The following is a 19,348-nucleotide window of genomic DNA, read 5'->3' as shown; positions in this document are numbered from 1 at the left end:
TTTAGAGCAATAAAATAATAAAGGGGAATTCAAGCCAAAAAGGGGAAAAAACTCATCACCTACTAGTTCAGCAAATCTTTCTGTCATTGGTAGGGAGAACAAATAAAAAGTGCTGCCCAGTCTCAGTGTTGGAGAAAACACAGGAAAAACCCCAAATCACCACTTAGCAGTGACTTCTCTAACTGCCTTATGCTAGGTGAACCTGGAACTGAAGACATTAAGACTCAGACATCTTGTAACCAAGTAGACAGAAGGCTAAGCTAAAATTTTTAACTCATAAACAGAAAAACAAAAGAAAGCATATTTATTCTGCTCTTGGTTTGTGGTACAGTGAGTCATTAGCCTGCCTATGATACCTGTGAATCAGAGCACAAAGTTCATAAGCATGAGGAAAGGAAATAAAAAGCAGTTGGTAGGAAAGCCACTGCCTAACTATGTCCCCGACACCACCTCCTTGCTGAGATGAGGCTGATCTTCCTAAGATATTCTCATACCAGGACCTCTCCCTTGGGACTCAAGGAGACCCCTGGCTGATTCTTAACAGCAGACAGATGTTTGTCCTGTGGTGGTGGCAAAGGTGGTCAGGGAGCACCAGAATGTGGAAACATACTGAATGAACACCAAATGTGGAGCGGAGAAGCTGCGAAGAGCTGTGCACTCCACAAGAGCTCAGAAGGAAGGTATGTTTGAGACATGTTAAAAGAGAATAGAGAAGGAATAGAGACTAGGGGGAAAAAAACAGACAAAAGATAAAAATTAAAAAAAAATGAAACAGACTTGTTTAAAATTACAGTAATGTATATACAGCTCCTTTCCGGGGCTTTTATGTTCACTCAGAGAGTTAGATTTTTTCGGCAGGCAATCAGGTATCACCAGAGTGGGTGGCACATCCAAACTGTGCACAGAGACAGCAAGAGTGACAGGAGGGTGAAAGGAGACACATACTAGCAGCTGCAGGAAAATGAGTTAAGGCAGGGCTGCAACAATTAAAATGAGAGATTAGGAGCTGCTCACTAAAAAATCCAGGAGAAGGAGGCTAAGGGAAGCAAAATTCAGCAAATTCATTGACCAAGAAGCTAGGTTAATGGCCAGGAAACTGCTGATATTTTGGGACACTAACAGTAACATTAAGAAAGATCAATAACCAAGCTAGAGCCACTTACAGGTAAGAAAAAAAAAACCCCACATCATATGGAATCCACAAGCTACATTCTGGACTGGCTACAAGACCTGACACTCAGATATCCACCAGCCAGCAAACCAAGGAGAAAAGAATCCTAAGTAAGTCAGCAGTATGTGTGTGTGGCCACCCAGGGCTAAAGTACATAAGATCACCCAGCAGGTAAGACCTCTCTGATCTGTGACGGATAACTGTGATCTGCACAACTCACATTAATATTTATCAAATACTGCCAGGGGACACTTTTCTGATATCTCGCCAGTTATTTAAATTGGTCCTCATTCAGTTTCACACACGCTGATGTCATCTTATCCCAGTTAGACGATAAGCAACTTTTAAGAGATATTGCATTTATTTTTATTTCACCACCAAGAAGGAGAGAAGCAACTGTGATGGCCTCTTTTAAAATATTAGCTCATGGAGAGGTGCTCGTAAGGCTCTGTTCCCAATGCCTGGAATACGGGTTAAGACTAAAAAGTACCAGATGCACAATAACAATAAACTGACTTCACTATGCTGCCTTTTAACTGTTTGAGTGTTCATGTCCAAAGGTGTCAAGGCCCACAAACTAAAGAATGACCCCACAAACTATTACTTCAGAGAACTACCTTCTCATCAGGAAAACCTGGCTCATTCCAGCCCAGTTGTTAAGCCAGAAGAGGTGAGAAGGCAGGGTTCCAGAAAGACCTTGACAAAGAGGCAGAAGACAGTCAAAACTCCAGTAGCCCCAAAAGAAAAAGCTAGAGTTCATATAAGGCTCACAATAAGTACACAAAATATTGATAAAGCTACAAACAAAAATTATCTCTCCCAGGGTGTGTTATATTTCAAAATGCTAGTAATGATCAAGGAGGAAGGTTCTGGGACTGAGATGGCCACAAGAAAATGTAGCGAATGGAGACAACCATAGCCTGAGATGAGCCTCATGACAAAATGGGAAATTCCTATCAATTGCTCTATAACTGTCCCCTGGCCTGAAGGATGGCCGGCCAGCCTGACTATCTAGGAGGACAGACACAAAATAAGGGAATAAACCATGCCATTAGAGGACCAGATTTTACTCCATGCGTTATGGTGATAAACAACCTCATTCGAGAAATAAAAATCAAGAAACCAGACACCAGCCAACAGGGAGATGACCAGATTAAAACAAACAAACAACAAAAAAAGTACTTTTCTCAGTCTTAGTGCCCAGAGCTACTATAACGGGGCACCATAAACAGGCAGGCTGACTATTCCCTCAGTATTCTGGAAGCTTTGAGCTAAAATCAAGGTGTATCCTCCCTCGGGCGGATTCTTTGGGGGTGGGGGGGTAATTCTAGAGGCTCTGAGTAATCACTGCCCTTCCCTGTCTCCTAGCTGATAACAAGAATCTCTACCTCCATGGTCATACTACCTCCTTCCTATACAGAAACCCATTTAACCTAGTAGGATTTCATTTAAATTTCTCTGCAAAGATGCTACTTGTCATCAGACCACATTCTAAGGCTGCAGATAGATAGAATTCCGCAGGGAGAGGATACTGATCAAATCACTATGCATACATTATGGAAATATCATAAAGTAGGCTTTGTCAGTAAAGTGAGTGTGTGTCAGAGGAAAAGATACCATGGGAGTAAAAGTAAGCAAGGCCATTCTAGCTATTAATGAGATAATTTGTTTCAGCAAAAAGCAAAAAGTACTGTTCAGAAATTAAATGCATTTAACTATGAGCTCTTTTCCTTTTGTTTTGTTTTGTTTTGTTTGTCTTTTTTGGGGGGGAAGGTGTTCTAAGACAGGGTTTCTCCACGTAGCCCTGGAGCTCACTCTGTAAACCAGGCTGAAATTGAACTCACAGAAATTGCCTCTCCCTCAGCCTCCCAAGAGCTGGGCTTGAAGCTCTTATTTTCAAGTGAACAATTGTATTATTGCATTTATATAGATGCATCTCTAAAGTAGCACTTTTATGACATAGCTAAGGAATCAACAAAATTTCATCCTCAAAATTACGAAGAGACTTTTATATCCCATCTTGGAACACATGTACAGATGATAATAATGTGGAGCCACTTCAAGGGCCGAAGCACATACAAAAGAGGCTTCAGAAACTCAGAGGTCCTTAATGATAAAGCTCACTATCTCTGAATGTGTTCTTTTGACAATGACAGCTTTTAAAAAAAATTAGTAAACATATCTATGTTGTCCCTGGATAGACCCTCATAGGCAAATGAAACTGTGGGAAAAAAACTATAGAGAAAAGATGAATGGGGCTTCTTCCCCCTAAAATGCACATCTGGTGAGTTCTGCCTCACACCCTTCCACAGCACAAGATGTTCTACACACCAGCATTGAACTTTTCTATTCTTTGTAAACTGGGAGGTATAGGAAGTGGAAGATCTGCAATTCAGCACATCTTCTAGGGTTTTTGGCACATAACAGTTATTTTTAATGTGGGGGGAGAAAAGCCTGTGCTCTCCCTACCCCCAAGCACAGCTGAGCTGATTCAGCACAAATCTACCCCTAAAATAAAATTTCAGTTTGCAGAAAATAAATGTGGAAAGTTCCAGCTCCAAGGACAAGATTCCAGAAAAGCTAACATTAAAGACTGGAAGAGGATGGTTTTAGACAAGACCACTAACAAACCATGTTACAAAGGTAAGAACCAATACAAAGGTAAGAGCAGCTTTGGAGTCTCTAATAGTAAGCAAAGTAATGAAAGAGGGGAGTGAGCACCTTGAGGATTTCATCAATAAGCAGGGAGCACCTTGAGGAGTCTCATAGACAATAAATCATTTCTCACAGGTGAGTAAGCACACAGAAGTTTCCAGGAATGCAGCTGAAAATTCCAGTCTCTTGATTTAACTTAGAGATGCTTTTGAAAAGGATATTACAGTATGTAATACACAACAAACTACACCAAAGAGCCATATACTCAGCTCAACACACTGAGGATCCCCAAAGCGCAGAGGTACTTAGCACAATCTGCAGACCAAAGAAGAAAACAAGAACTCTTTATCGAAAGAACATTTAGGTGGCAGCAGGAAGAAAGCTACCTTGCCGAGCTTCCAGAAATAAACAGGCAACTCCATGGCCATTTCTGTTAACTGCCTGTCGGCAAACAAGGGAGTTAACGGCTTCATAAAGAAGTAGGATCATTGCTGAAACCCAAAAGGTAAAGACTATACACAATAGACCTTGGTGTCCAGTGGATGTTGGCCTAAGCTCTTCATGCCCAAAAGGAGTCTTCTGCTAGATGATATAAGTCATCCAGAGCACCTCTTCATCTCCTGAGTGTCTCCAGTCACTTGTTCAAAAATTTACAGCCACACTGATGGCAACAGCTGGCATTGGAAGGCAAGGACAAGCCTCATCATATAAAGCTGTCAATTTAAATCACAATGCATTCACAATCTGAGGGACTGTTTGGTCATTAATGTAAAGAACTTTTCCATAGTGTGGATGAATCAAATTAATATGAAGTGAAATATGTGGAGATGACAAAAAATGTTTTTAAAACTCAAGCTAAAACACATCAGAGGTAGTTAGGAACAAGAATTCCAACCCTGCTGGGTGTGTGCTTCGTATTCGGCACAACTAATTGGCTAACACTCTCAAACAGCTAGTCAGTTAAAAATGAGTGGTTAACAAAAAGGCCCGACCTGGTGGCCAGCCAGAGAAGCTGAGGGCCTCTCCTCCAGAAGGCTCTATGCACTTGAGGAGCTCATCCAGGCTGAAAGAAAAATAGCCCTTTCTAAGATTGTGGCTTTGGCACCTTCAGAGATCTGTTCCTGTTCAGAAGAACAAGCATCTAGAAGTTGTTGATCCTCCAGACTCAGGGGTGGGAGGTAAGTAGAGGGTGAGCAGCACCTGTCCCTCCCTCCTTACTCTCAGATGCTCAGTTCATATCTGTAGCTATGCCTAAGGATTAGGGAGAAAGAACTAAAGCTTTGTCACCATCTCAGCCACATTGCTCTTGAGCCCCTTGTCTGTGTGAAGTGGGAAAAGCATGCAATGTGACTGTGTTCTATAAACACCCCCCAAACCTGACAGGGACATCTCAAAGACTAATGAGATAATGTCTAGAGTGCTGTAAGCACTCAGAAGGCAGATACCTCCTCAAAGCAAAAGACTAGGACAAGGCAGATGAAGAATCAACTTCTTGTAGCATGTCAAACGCATACTATACACGGAAATTGACACTGCCCCTAAAGTACTATGGCCTTACTGGCATTCAAATCAGTATACACACAGGGAAAGAGATCCTTCTGGATTGGTCTTTAATTCAACATAACAAAGTGAAAGCATATGGGTAAAGTATTCAATTTCTATGGCTTTTAGGATTTTATCTGTAAAAATGGGACTATTCTATACTTTTCAAAGTGTAGGTAAAAAAATCAAACATGAAAATATGCTCTTAAAAATTCAGTGCCTATTGTGAGAGAAAATTCAATAAACAGTGGTTGCAACTGGTCAAAATACATGAATGGAAAAGGCCTGGAACTTTGGAGATAAACACAAATCTCTATAAGTACAGGAACAGCCTATCTGTATAGCTAGTTCCAGGTTAGTCAGGGCTGCATATGAAACCTTTTAATCAAAATACACAGGCAGAAAAAATACAATACCATAATATCATTAAAGAAATAAAAAAAACTCTTACCTTGATCTCAGTCTAAAAACGGCAATCCTGCCTCCAAAAATCTAAGAATGAGACTGTGTCTGAGAGCTGTCTCCTCCCATTTTATAATCCTCACTATGGCTGGGGTCAAAGGCCTGCACCACTGGGATTAAAGATATGTACTGCCTGGATTCCATGGCAACTAGTGTAGCTACTGAGATTAAAAGTGTGTGTTACCTGGACTGGAGAGATGGCTCAGAGGTTAAGAGCGATGCCTGCTCTTCCAAAGGTCCTGAGTTCAATTCCCAGCAACCACATGGTGGCTCACAACCATCTGTAATGGGGTCTGGTGCCCTCTTCTGGCCTTCAGGCATACACACAGACAGAATATTGTATACATAATATATATATATATATAAAGAAAAGTGTGTGTTGCCACTGCCTGGTCTGTAAGATGTATATATTAAAATACAAAGGAATTGCCACTACCAAAAAGTCATACAAAAGTCTTTGCCAAATGACAACAATGAAAGAGTTTATAAGACATGCTTAGATATTTTAAATATTCATCTAGTAAGAAGAAAGCTATAACAGTTAAGTTGATCAGCCTAGCTCCCAGAAGCATAATGTCCCAGAGCACAGACATCTACAGCATATAGCATTAGCCATTTCTCGATTTATCTGGGGTTACTGAATAAAGGAAGCCATCTTGACCAAGACTACTTGAATGATTCAGGTTAATCTAGAGAGTCTGACATCAAATCCCTCCCCACTTTGTTCTTATCTTCTTATTTTTGGGTGCAAACTCATCTTTACAACTTGAACCCAGTGATTTTGAAGTTAACTGACATAGTAAAAATTGACTGTGCACCTACTATGCACATGAACTCTCTTTCTGAACATGAAGATCATAAGACCTAATGTACATAAAAAAATAAACATTATAAGAGTGGTCACTATTTACATACGGTTTCCCACATACAGTATTGTAAACTATGAAATGTACACATATGGGAAAGCAGGAAACACCAAGAAGATTTTAGGTCAAATTTAACTTGCATCTTAAACGACAAAAATAAAGTAAACAGAAAGGGGGAAATAAAGAAAATAAGACACAGGGGACCACATTGTGCTGTAAACAATGGTAGCAGGCCACCAAGAGCAATGGAAGCCAGCATTATTTGGCAAATGCACGGTGTGAATGACATTGATGAAGATTCCATTTTATTAGCATTGCATGGAAAAAGAGACAGGAAAAAATCGGCAAGAATGCTGCAGGAGAGGCTGGAGAAAGGGCTTAGTGGTTAAGAACACTTGCTGCTCTGGGCAAGGATTCATGTTTGGTTCCCAGCACCGATGCAGAAGCTCACAAATGGCTGCAATTCCAGTTCCAGGGTATCAATCCAATGTCCTCTTCTGGACACTATAACCACAGGAATCCACATAGTTCATATACATAATTGCAGGTACACATACATAAAATAAAAAGAAATCTTAAAAAGATGGGTGCAGAAGCCCAAGCCAGAAGAGGATACAAGAAGAGCAGTGCAATGAAAGGCAGAGGGAAATTTTAGATACACAGGCTCCAGCCTCCGCAGGTCTACAGGCTCCAAGTTTACAGACTCAATCAATAGCGAGTTACACACACATGAAAAAAGATGTGAGCCTAATTTACACATGTGCATTGCTCTCTCTCTGTCATTACTTCCTCAGCAATATAGCATAACATCTATTTATATAACATTTACAGTATATGAAGTATAAATATTCTAGAGATGATTCAAACTATTTGCAGGGGATATGCACAGGTTATATGCAAATATTATATCATTTTATAAGGAGGATTTGTGTGAACATTTTGGCCATTCAATGAGGTACAGGAACGAACACCCTATGGCTACCAAAGGGTGAGAATATGCACATACAGTTGGTGAGTGTCTGGGAAGACCCATGTGTAGACGGCTTGGTTTCCACAGAAGGAATTGGGTTGTGACAGCATTCTTGGGAGGTAGACCCTTGATGGAGAAAGTAGTTAATAGCATCCCACCTTGGGAAGACGCTTAGCTCTTCCTAGCTGCCATGAGGGCACAGGTCCACAGCAATGGGGCTGATCATGAAGAGGACCTCTGAAGGAATGAGTGGAAATATACCATTCTTCCCTCTAAGTGACTCACAAAGGAATAACTGGCACAAAAAGATAATTAATTCCCAACGAACCAGAAAAGAATAGGTGGCATGTCTGATACAAGATAATAGGTCAGTTCTAAATATGACTGATTTGGCTATGGAGATTATTTCTGCCTTGCGTTCCAAAAGTACATGTTTTAGAAAGGTGGATTCTTAAAAGAGAGCAACAATGAAAACAATCTGGGGATGAAATAATCTTCAATGAAGGATTTCTAACCCCATAATTCTAAAATGTCTGCATCAATCACGAAAAAAGAAGGCTAATTTTACAAGCCAAGTTAGTTAACAGAAAAAAAAATTTCAATGACATAAAAATGAAACAAAGGCACCAATTAGTTTACAAATGAGTCTCATCAAAAGATTTATTAAAAGGAAGCTACGGTGGCCATCTACCCCTAGCTTTGCTGCGTCTGTGAATTCAGGCTTCTTGCAGTCATAGCATCTCTACCATTTTTGACCCTCAATTATTTAAACACGTTCCAACTCTGAATACAATGGTTCCCATGGTGATAGAAATTCTGCAATTAAGGGACAAGAGTTACAGGAATGATTCATATCTCAGTGGTAAATGCCGTGTGACAAGGGAGAAAATACTGGGACTCAACGTTACATGCTCTGTGAGAAAGCTGAAGGAAATCCCCAGTGAAGACCCAGTTATTTCACTGAAAACAAAATGACTGAGATGGGCACTCTCACTTTTTCACATGAGCTGTGCTTTATGGATGTGGAGGGGGCGGTGCATAGACGAGCAGGAAGGCAGACACAAAGACAGACAGACAGACAGGCAGACAGAGAGATCGAGGTGCATAATGTGAAATCCATAAAGAATCAATAAAAACTTTTTTAAAAAAAGTCACATCCTAGACATTGAGTGTTAAACAAAATAAATGAAAAACTAAAATTATCACGAAGTTCAATGTCATGATGAGCCAGGGAAGATATAAGCAGGAAAGTCATTTACCATGAATATCTGTCAATTGAGATCTTAGTGAGAGGACAACAGGTAATAAATAGGGCAAGAAGAGAATGAGGTGATGCACACCCTCAAACATGCACCCCCCCTTTAGTATGGAATACATGTTTCTTTGGAGGAGGCCAACATCCTGATCCCACAGCTAATCAGTTACCACATTAACCTGCACAGTAAGTACAAAAGTGGGAAACTCAATAGAAACAACAATGTAATCATGATGCCAGTCGTATGCTGATTCATTTCTCTTGACCTGAGAGTCAGAAATCAATATAAAAGCGCAGGGCCACTCTAAATTCCGAAGAAAAATTACTCCTTTTAGGGAACACACCTTCCTAGCATCTGGACCAACATGAAAGAGAGTAGCATCTTGTATTCTCATAGCAAGGTGCTGGGAAAGGAGAGGCAAACACTACCCCAGTCCACAAATGATGAAAGCAAGACTCAAGAGCAGTCATCCTTACTAAGGCTGTTTGGCCCACAGCCAGACTGAAGCCTATGTAAATAGATTCAAACCAATGTGAATGCTCACAGCTGGAAAAGAGGCCATCAAAACTAATAAAATACCTTAACATTTTACCTTCCATCTTAATTCTCCACATTCTAGACATCTCTCAAAAATGCCATTATCACTGACTCTCGGGGAGGAGGCAGAGAGGATGATTTCGCTTCCACATCTTCCTTAACCTGTGACAGGCTGCCCTAATCAGCTTTTATGCACACAGACACACATGCTCCTCACAGTGGCTCCTAATCAGCATGTACCATGCTGAACAGCTGCACAGGTCTGAAGGGAATTGGCAGAAATGTGCAATGATGTGCTAGCCATCCTGCCAGCCCCCCCGAGGCAGCAACTGCCCTGCCTGCTCCCAGACGCCAGAGCTCATGGGTGCTGACTGTCATAACTGACAGGCCCAGAAGACAGGCAAGTGGTTTCAGGTGGTGAATCAGGAAAAGTGGTTAGCATGAGAAATGCTCCAGCCCAGCAGAGCTGAGACGCATCCAGCTCCCTACATGAGGATACAGTATTCATCATTTACACAATGTCACTGTGGGGGACAAAGCGCAAATCTCCGCACGAACGGAATTTAATCAAGCCCCTTGCAAAGGAACCAGTAAATGAAGCTGCTCCCACTAAGAAGGCACATAATTGCTTAAGAATTGACATCATGCCTGACACTTGAGGGCAATCCTTTTGTCTTGTGATGAAGGACTTGACAGTGGCCTGACACACAGTCCTTGAGAGCACAGGCCTGGCTAGCCCCCCAGGGCTACTCAGCAGCAGCTGCAAAAGACTGTGATCTGTGTGCCCAGAGATGACACAGAATCACAGCAGGAAAATATGTAAAGGATACTAGTGACTGCCATAATATGACAGACCTTCCCACATGAATCAATTATGTAATGTCACTTCTGGGTGACTGGACAGGTTTCCTTCAAAAATCCATGGAATTCCTTGGTTGTCTATGTGCAACTGTTTATAAGACAGTGAATGAGTGATATGATATCAAGTGGAAGGGATGGAGATGTTAGACATTACATCAGATAACAGGGGATCTGGAAATTGAAAGAGACTTAAAGCCATCATTTGCACTACACTTCATGAATGAATATAGCGCTCTGTCAACTTTTATACAATGACAAATGAGCCTATTCTCTGAAGGAACCTGAGGAGATTTAATACTCATTTTAGGGAATCCAGATTGGTGAATTCAACTTACATCCAACTTCAAAATATCCTGCTATGATTTGTCATGCTACTACTAACCATGATATATAATAAACCTACTTATTTATAAAGTTTGTTTATTTAAGATGGGATAGCAAGTAGTCTAGGCTGACCTTGAACTCTTCCCTGCTTCAACTTCTCAAATATCAGGACAACAGGCATTTTTCACCATGGCCAGACAAGCGACTATATTTATAATTCAAAAGCGTGTGTGTGTGTGTGTGTGTGTGTGTGAGAGAGAGAGGGGGGGGGGGAGGGGAGAGGGAGAGGGAGAGAGAGAGAACATGTTTGTAATCCCAGAACCTCGGGAAAAAATGCAAGAGTTCAGGGAGACCTTTTGGTACACTGTATGCTTGAAGCTGTCCTGAAACACACTGTATCTTGTCTGTAAGAATGGGTGTATCACACACTAGCTGAAATCCAGAGTTGTCTTAAACTGTCAAACATCCTAAGTCTACGGGAGGAGTAAATAACATGAGTTTAAGGGTGAAGACCAGATCACACTGATGTCTGTGGTGTGTGTCACTTCAGGAAGACACAGGATCAAGGGAGATAAAACCCGAGAGCCATGCTGAGCTGGTCCACCCTTCATTGGCCCTGCTTCTCACTGGACACCGCAGCAAGAGAGCTGACACCTGCTGGCCAAACTCCTCAGCGCACACAAGGGAAACCATGAGCCCCAGGAACCCTAGTGGCTTAACAGAATATAGCCAGGCTCCAAAAAATAGAGAGAGTAGGCAGAGTCAGAGGAGAAGCCATGCAGCCTCTAGAAGGAGGCTTTATTAAATACTCAAGTACTCCAGCAGGAGACAGACGTACCGGAACTTTGCATGTAAGACACTGCCATGTGGTGAAACAAAGATTAATAAATATGGGTTAATTTAAGATACAAAAGTTAGAAATATACTTAAGCTATTGGCCAAATAATATTGTAATTAATACAGATTTTTGTGTGATTATTTCAGGAGTATGGGTGGCCAGGAAACAAATAAGCAGGCTCTGGCAACACAGGGGTGCTGCAGAGGTAAGGGGAGAATATGTGGGGGACTGGGAGGTGAACGGAATTGGGGTGCATTATATAAAATACCCAAAGAATCAATAAAGAAATTATGTTTAAAAAAAAAAAAAGACCAGACCTAACTAGATGATAGTATTCTGAAGTACTATAGTATGCAGAAGATATTTAACAACAACCCATAATATGAAGTCTCTAAACTAAATGAAAATCCTAAACTAAAACATGCTTTAGAGTCCCTTCCTGAACAGCCATCCCATTTGTTTTCTTTGAACTAATCCTGGACTTTGGAATAAGAAGTCGGGGGAGGGAGGAAGGTATATTAAAAAGGCCACTATTCATAACACTTGAAGAATATTGCCATAAAAGTAACAGTATAAGGACGTGCACTCTAGCCTTTAGACTGCAAAGTCAACATACTACCCAGCAAGCAGCCTTTACAGTGGCTCCTGAGAAGCCACCCAACCATTGCCCATTAAAGTCCCTGCTGTTCAGTAGCTGGAGTAGGGGCTACTGGAAATTTCAAAGGCCAGGTAGAATTAACGTACAATCCATTTCCCTACACATATTCTTAACAGAGAACAGGACTTCTCTCTCCTGTAGTCATCTTGCTCCTCAGAAGCAGAAGAAACACACAAAAAGCAGCAACTTTCCCTCACTACTAACTCCCATGGTCCCATACTTATAATGGAGGTGGCGGGAGAGAATAGAAGAGCCAAATGAATGCAGCATGGGGCAATACGCAATTATTGAAACTGGAATTGAGCCTGGAACTTGCCGTGAGAGCACTGACAATCAAACTATGGTCAGGGCCCCAATTTTAAACATCTCCCAAAGGGGACCACTTCCTGACACATAGACACACCTCTCTTCATATCAAAGTAATTCCACTAGACTTGTTCGGGAGTATCATCTGCTGCTAAAAAGCCTAGAAAGAACCTCGTCTAAAATTATCACTCCTAAAGCATGAGACCAAGTCCAAACGTTTACGAATGCATGCTCATCACTTACCTTCTTCCCGATGAGCTTTTTACGAAGGAATTCCCGGGCCTCAAACATGTAGGGAATGTCATACAGGGGACGCAGCTTCTTATTCTTATCCTGCCCCAAAACAACAACAACAAAAGCTATTAAGAATGGAAAAAAATTAACAAAGGGAATACTCTAACACACAGGAATATATGTGAGCCTGTCTCCTATGATCACAAATATTAACTAAGCTAGACCATATAACTAGTTACTAAATTGTTGGTTGAAATGCTTCTCAACTGGCAGGCTCAAAAGGAGTGAGTGTAGTGATCCAAACTGGAAATGAGCAACACTGAAGAAATTCAGTGGACTCTGGAGCCCACTGGACACACTGAAGAAATTCAGTATACTCTGGAACCCACTGGACACACTGAACAAATTCAGTGTACTCTGGAGCCCACTGGACACACTGAAGAAATTCAGTGTACTCTGGAGCCCACTGGACACACTGAAGAAATTCAGTATACTCTGGAACCCACTGGACACACTGAACAAATTCAGTGTACTCTGGAGCCCACTGGACACACTGAAGAAATTCAGTATACTCTGGAACCCACTGGACACACTGAACAAATTCAGTGTACTCTGGAGCCCACTGGACACACTGAAGAAATTCAGTGTACTCTGGAGCCCACTGGACACACGTAAGCACGCACGAAATCTAATTTCAAAACTGCCTTTAAGTGCCAACCAACTACTAACTATATATAAACTAGCTAATATATATATTATTTTATAAAAACTAGGTGATATGTAAATTTATACAAAAATATACTTACATATTAGCTACTTTATATACAGCTGGATTCAAAACAAAATGTAATACAAGAGATCCTAGATACAAAGTAGCAACACCAAAGATGTGCTAAGAATTGAGGGAAATGAAAAGAAAGAAGTGATCCAGCAGAGGTTTGTTGACATAAAATCTAATGTATTTTCAGGACAAAAACAGAGCAAGGAAGAGAGGGGAAAGGGTTTTTTGTTTTTGTTTTTTTTGGGGGGCGGGGGTTGTTGCTGTTTTCGAGTCAGGGTTTCTCTGTAGCTTTTGGAGCCTGTCCTGGAACTAGCTAGCTCTTGTAGACCAGGCTGGCTTCGAACTCACAGAGAGCCGCCTGCCTCTGCCTCTGGAGTGTTGGGATTAAAGACATGTGCCACCCCCACGAGATGTGGAATGTATTTTCAATGTGTACAACCTGGCTCATCACCTTATGGACCTACTACACTCCTCTTCCAAGGTTGCTCCAAACAGCCGTCACCTGCAGATGATGAGAAAGTCTTGATAAAGTGAGAGGAGTGGGAAAAAATAGAACTTAAGAGCTATGAGAACCTTTTAAAGAAATGAATTATCAGAATCTGACAGCTCAGAGAACAGAGGAAACAAAATGGCAGACATACAACACTGAGTCACGATGGCAGGGATAAGAAGTCCAGAGTGGCCTGCCTTTGGTGGGGGTGGAAACTGGGGAGATGTGCTTAAAAAAAGAGATTATATCCAGTCTGATATGGCGACTTCAGAGTCTCTTTCACATGGGGCTTGAAGTTCCAAGACAACAAAGATCCTACACATTTCTTTCTTCTTCTAGCTCCTCAGAGGCACACACAGGACCTCCCGTTTAGTGTGTGCTCACATTAAGTGGGTATTTGTGCCTTCTTTTTCTCCTTAAATAGCTTTCCATCATTTTAAGGCTCTATTCAAAACTCATCCTAACGTCAATATTAAGGAAAAGGAAAATGAAGTAGGTGCTTCCTCTCAGAAGCTCACTAAGCTTTGATGTATTGAACACATAAGAAATTTCAATTCAGTGCCATGGACAAGAAAATCTCATATGAGAATGTAAATAATTCTTTCAGTTACAAGAAATTTTGAGCATCACATTCATCATCCCACTGTCATTGACTTCCTTTGTGGAATTAAAGAAAAAGAAAAGGATTGTTGTCCCAGCAATTATCAGAAAGAGAAGGCACATAATTTCAAGAGCTTGAGTGTCCGATCTCAGAAAAATGTCTTGCATCAACAGGACCAGTACCTATGCATATGTATGATCCTAACATGAGAATTACACAGCCAATTCTCAGAACAGGAGAAGAATCAAAGTGGACATGCTGAGTAGGAGCTGCACGGTCTAAAGGGAATGATGGGTAATTTTTAAAAAAGTGTATTTATGAATATTTAATAAATGTCCTGAAAGTCAAGTATAATCAAGGGACCACAACTTAAGAAGTTGTTGTGCAGCAGGAAATAAACCAACCTCAGAAATGACAGAAACCTGAATCTAAAAGTTCAGGTTCCTCCCCGAGGTTCCTAGGGAGAAGAGACCCCCCAAGCAGTCTGCAGTTGATGGATAGGAGTACAAAGACCCGGCTTACACCCGTCATCACTCATGGGAGGGTGGGCTGCTCTGTGGTGTGGTAAGCTTTGGATCATTTGTGCTCCTTTAAGGACCATACCCACTTCTGTAAAACCAGTAAATTCTTTGTTTTGCAAAGATGGACTTTGTTGGAACTGTCTCTTTGATCCATCATGAATAAATGTTTGCTGCAAATATAATATTTAACACAGAAGTACTGAAAAGAGTTACTGATGACACTCAATGGCACAGAAGAACTGCTGACAGATTTTAGTTATGAGCAATGGACAGGATTTTGTTTTGTTTTTCAGTAAGGAGAGTCAAACCTGAGTTTGCACATCTTCGAAAAGACCTCTACCACTGAGCTCCATCCCAGTTCCAACAGGATTTTTAATAAAGACAAAAATCAATCGTTATCAGAATCAGCCCTCAGGAATAAAACAGAACCAATGGATTCACACTCACCAAGCAAGAGAGAAAAATCTATTTACAAAGAAGAGCAGTATGATTACAAAAGTCTTAGTGAACAAAAATGTTTTAAATTAATTGAACAAAACACCGATGTTTACCATTCACAGCCTTACGCCGTGCCAAGAAATCTGAATTTCCACTCCTTACCTACCTACACACCCTGAACCTCCACACAGGAATGAGAAAATGACACTTGACTGTAATGCTAATACTAAAATTGAAAGGCAAGAAATATAATTCTGGAAAGTATCCCAGAGAAGGCCACAGGATGATATATACATTTTTATGTAAACAAGAATAATATTTTCAAGGTACTCTTGGGGACGGGGCTGATACAAAATCCCCTCAAAAGAAGAAAAGTGAGGAAACAGTATGCCAGCAAGCACCCTAATAATAGACAGGGGAAACTCGGAGTCTGATTATGTCTCTCATGGTGCTAGGAAAGAACAAACAGCACAAGCAGAAACCAGGGACAGCAAGGGCAAACAGAACGATCTTGTTACTCTAACCCGTCAGAACTAGGAGCTATTGACATCTACAAACATCTTACAACAGAGATATTAGAAGTCCCTAAGAAGCCACAAAATAAAAGCAATTCCTCTAAATCACCAGGTACATAAAAGCCTTTGAAATCTCTAAGAGGCAATTGAGGTATGGGATGTATTCTGGGGAAAGAGGACTGCAGCTGAATCTTCTGCTAAAAAGGACTGTCTAGTTTAGATTCTAATTTACATGGAAATATTTTTTTCAAAATAAAAATAGAAGAGAATGCTTGCTTTATCTGGTGGGCGAATAATACACAAACCAATATGTGCTGTGATTACCATTCCTCCTGAGAACTGACATTGCGTGTAGGCCCTGCAATGACTCACGTTAGAGACAGAGAGATAAGTGCAATCATCTGTCCCCCTCCTCCAGCAGGAGGCCCAACACCCACAGCTCAGCACATGAAGAGACATCTGGCCTTTTGACAGGAGGCATTTTATTTTAGGCCAGTAGCCATAACAGGAAAATGTGGGGTCAAAGATCTTTTGAAGTACAAAACAGAGACCTCCTGTCAAATCCTTGCTTTCAGGCTTTTCCAATCCTATCCCTAAAATCTTTGGCATAAAATAGGAAGTTTGAGTGGAGTGCTGACATGTTATGCTTGTGGCAGGTTTACTGAGATTACACTTTCTGATGATGTGGGAGTGTCATATATCAATCTGTTGATTTCATTGGTTAAGCAATAAAGAAACTGCTTGGCCCTGTGGGTGGAATAAACAGAACAAAATGCTGGGAGGAAGAGGAAGTGAGGTCAGACTCCACAGCTCTTCTCTCGGGAGCAGACGCCTCAGAGAGAGAGAGAGAGAGATGCCATGCCCCGCTCCGTGGCAGACACACGCCATGAAGCTCCGACCCAGAATGGACTAGGCTAGAATCTTCCCGGTAAGACCGGTTCTAACAGATTATTAGAGATGGGTTGATCGGGATATCAAAATTAGCCTGTAAGGGCTAGAGCTAAAGGGCCAAACAGTGTTAAAATGAATACAGTTTGTGTGTTGTTATTTCGGAGCATAAGCTAGCCAGGCTGCCGGGGTGCTGGGGATGCAGCCCCGCCGCTCTTATTACTACATTCTGAAATTAATGGGAGATTCAAGGAGAAGTGGTCATCTGAATTCAAGCAAAGAGAACTTAGTGCAAATCACGGGTACTGGGAGGGTTCAAGACAAGACAGAGATACGAGGCCTCCAGACCAAACAAGGGAGATGGGAGAAGCAGCTTATTTCCCAGCAACCTCAATTTACATTCCCCACTCAAAATACTTAAAGGGATGTGATTGACATGAGGATCACCATTATCTTTGGAGGAGAATTTACATTGTAACAAGGGAAGCCAGATACATTGGAAAATTAATATAGCAATCTAGGTAGAACATGATGCTATACTACTACAAATGGGTGGAAGCAGCAAAGAGGTAAGCTGTGGTCAGAAAGAAATACAAGAATTGAAAGACAGATACTAAATAGAACGTGGAATGTGAAAGGAAGGCAAAAATCAAGGATGACTTTTGGATCCAATGAGTAGGGGACATCAAATGAAGAGGGAGACCAGATGGTGTGGACTAGGGAAAGAAGCAAGAGCAGGAGCGGAGCTGTGGTCCTGCAAGCTTCAGCTGCTAAGATCCACGTGGAGACAAGTGGACAGCTGGATGCACAAACGTAGAGCTGGAGTGTGTGTGAACCGGTTCAACAGTCTGAAAGCGGCAGCATGGAGAGTGGTAACTGGCTCCTCCGGAACCTGTCTAGCACCGAGAGGTAACGAGTATGTGCAGGGAGAGAGGGGAGCTAAAGTGATGGAGCAGATGGACTCATCAGTTGTATCAAATACTGAAATGTGAAGTAAGCAAGACAGGGGTGAAGGTTCAAATTCTGATACCAGCCAAGAGTGGTCTTGGTAAATTCAGCAGGGTAGTTCTTGGGGATAATGCTATGTCCAAATCCGCTAAGTCCCCCAAAAGCCAACAAGGAGACCGAGTCCCCTACGTAAAAGCAAAGAGCCTTTATTTTATGCAAGTTTGCAAACTCGATCTCTCTGCATGTCCAATGTACTGGAATAAACGGAGAGCCCCAAGCTCAGTTACAGTAGGGTTTTACAGTAGTCGTAAAGGTGTAGGTGAGGGGTTTCTGAGGTTTATGACTCCTGATTGGCTGACATTTGTCTAGGGGTGTCCTAGTGAGTGTGTGCTGGCAGGTGATCCTATCTACAACAGTTTGGAACATTAGGCATTTCCTTTGGATGGTCTGTCCTTGGGTGGTGTTCGGGTAATCTCAGTTTATGGTCATTCCTGCAACCAGGTATTGCTTCAAGGTAAACTACTGAGACTCAGGCCTTCATTAGACTTATCAATGGCTGAGTCCTTCTCTGGCAGGTGATAAAGGTTGAAGTGGGTGATCTGTTCATATTTAGCTTATCATGGCTTATTCCTACAATAGTATGAATAAAAGTCTCATTAGAACTAAAAATGAATATATTGAGAGAAAATTTCTGAAAATTGAGAGAAAGCAAACAAACTAGTTGTGCTGAAAACAAATAGAAATGAAGCAGGAGCTGTGAAAAAATAGGGTGAAGAGTTTGAGGTTTCAGATGAGAGAAATGACAGGCGATAGCCCAGCAACGGAAAGATGGGTGTTCTTAGATCGAGACGATGACCACTAAAGCAGGGTTGTTAAATACCAAAGGGGGCAATGGCTTTACATGGACAGCAACCTATTGCTGGTCTACATTTGTATAGATGCAAGTTTCTTTTAGGTTGAGGAACAGGAGGTGTGGTGGAATCTTTTCTTCTGATTTTTCAGATAAATTCACTCATGGTTAGAAACTCTGACAAACTGGAAAAAAACACTGAGGAGAAAAGAAGCAAAGACTACATTCAGATACTTTACTAAAGAACTCAAAATAGTAAGCCGATGAAAAAATATAATTTTAATAACCAAAGAAACATTACAACTGTAACATTGACAAAAATTCTTAGAGAAAGAATATGGAGAAACTAAAAATGCCCTTTACCTACTGACAGAAACATAAAATGTCACTCTGGCATGGTAATGCACACTGATGTCGGGATGGCACACCCCTCTAATGAATGCTACTTAGTGTAGACCCCAGGCCTCATGCAGAAGACATGTATATCAATATCCATATCAACACTGTGATAGTGTGGTCATGTAATGGAATAAAACAATCATGCTGAATTAGAGCAACAAAACCATGGAATAAATGTGAAAATATTGAAAAAGAAAAGGAAGTTACAGAAAAAATACAAAGAGTATTATCCTATTA

At 41.3% G+C, this 19,348-nt stretch overlaps 1 protein-coding gene across 1 annotated transcript in view; it reads right to left on the bottom strand.

Annotated features, from left to right (window-relative positions):
* Positions 1-19,348, bottom strand: part of Snd1 (staphylococcal nuclease and tudor domain containing 1) — a 403,901-nt gene that overhangs the window by 245,832 nt on the left and 138,721 nt on the right. Inside the window, exon 11 of the mRNA XM_041675559.1 lies at positions 12,690-12,779. Coding sequence (XP_041531493.1) covers positions 12,690-12,779 — 90 coding nt within the window. The remainder of the gene's footprint in view (positions 1-12,689; positions 12,780-19,348) is intronic.

This window comes from Microtus oregoni, unplaced genomic scaffold (assembly GCF_018167655.1).
Source record: "Microtus oregoni isolate MIOR12 unplaced genomic scaffold, Mior012 000026F_ref0000081, whole genome shotgun sequence".
NCBI classification, from domain to species: Eukaryota; Metazoa; Chordata; class Mammalia; order Rodentia; family Cricetidae; genus Microtus; species Microtus oregoni.
The sequence above is the reverse complement of the archived record's forward strand: the minus strand, read 5'-3'. Positions and strand labels throughout refer to the sequence as shown.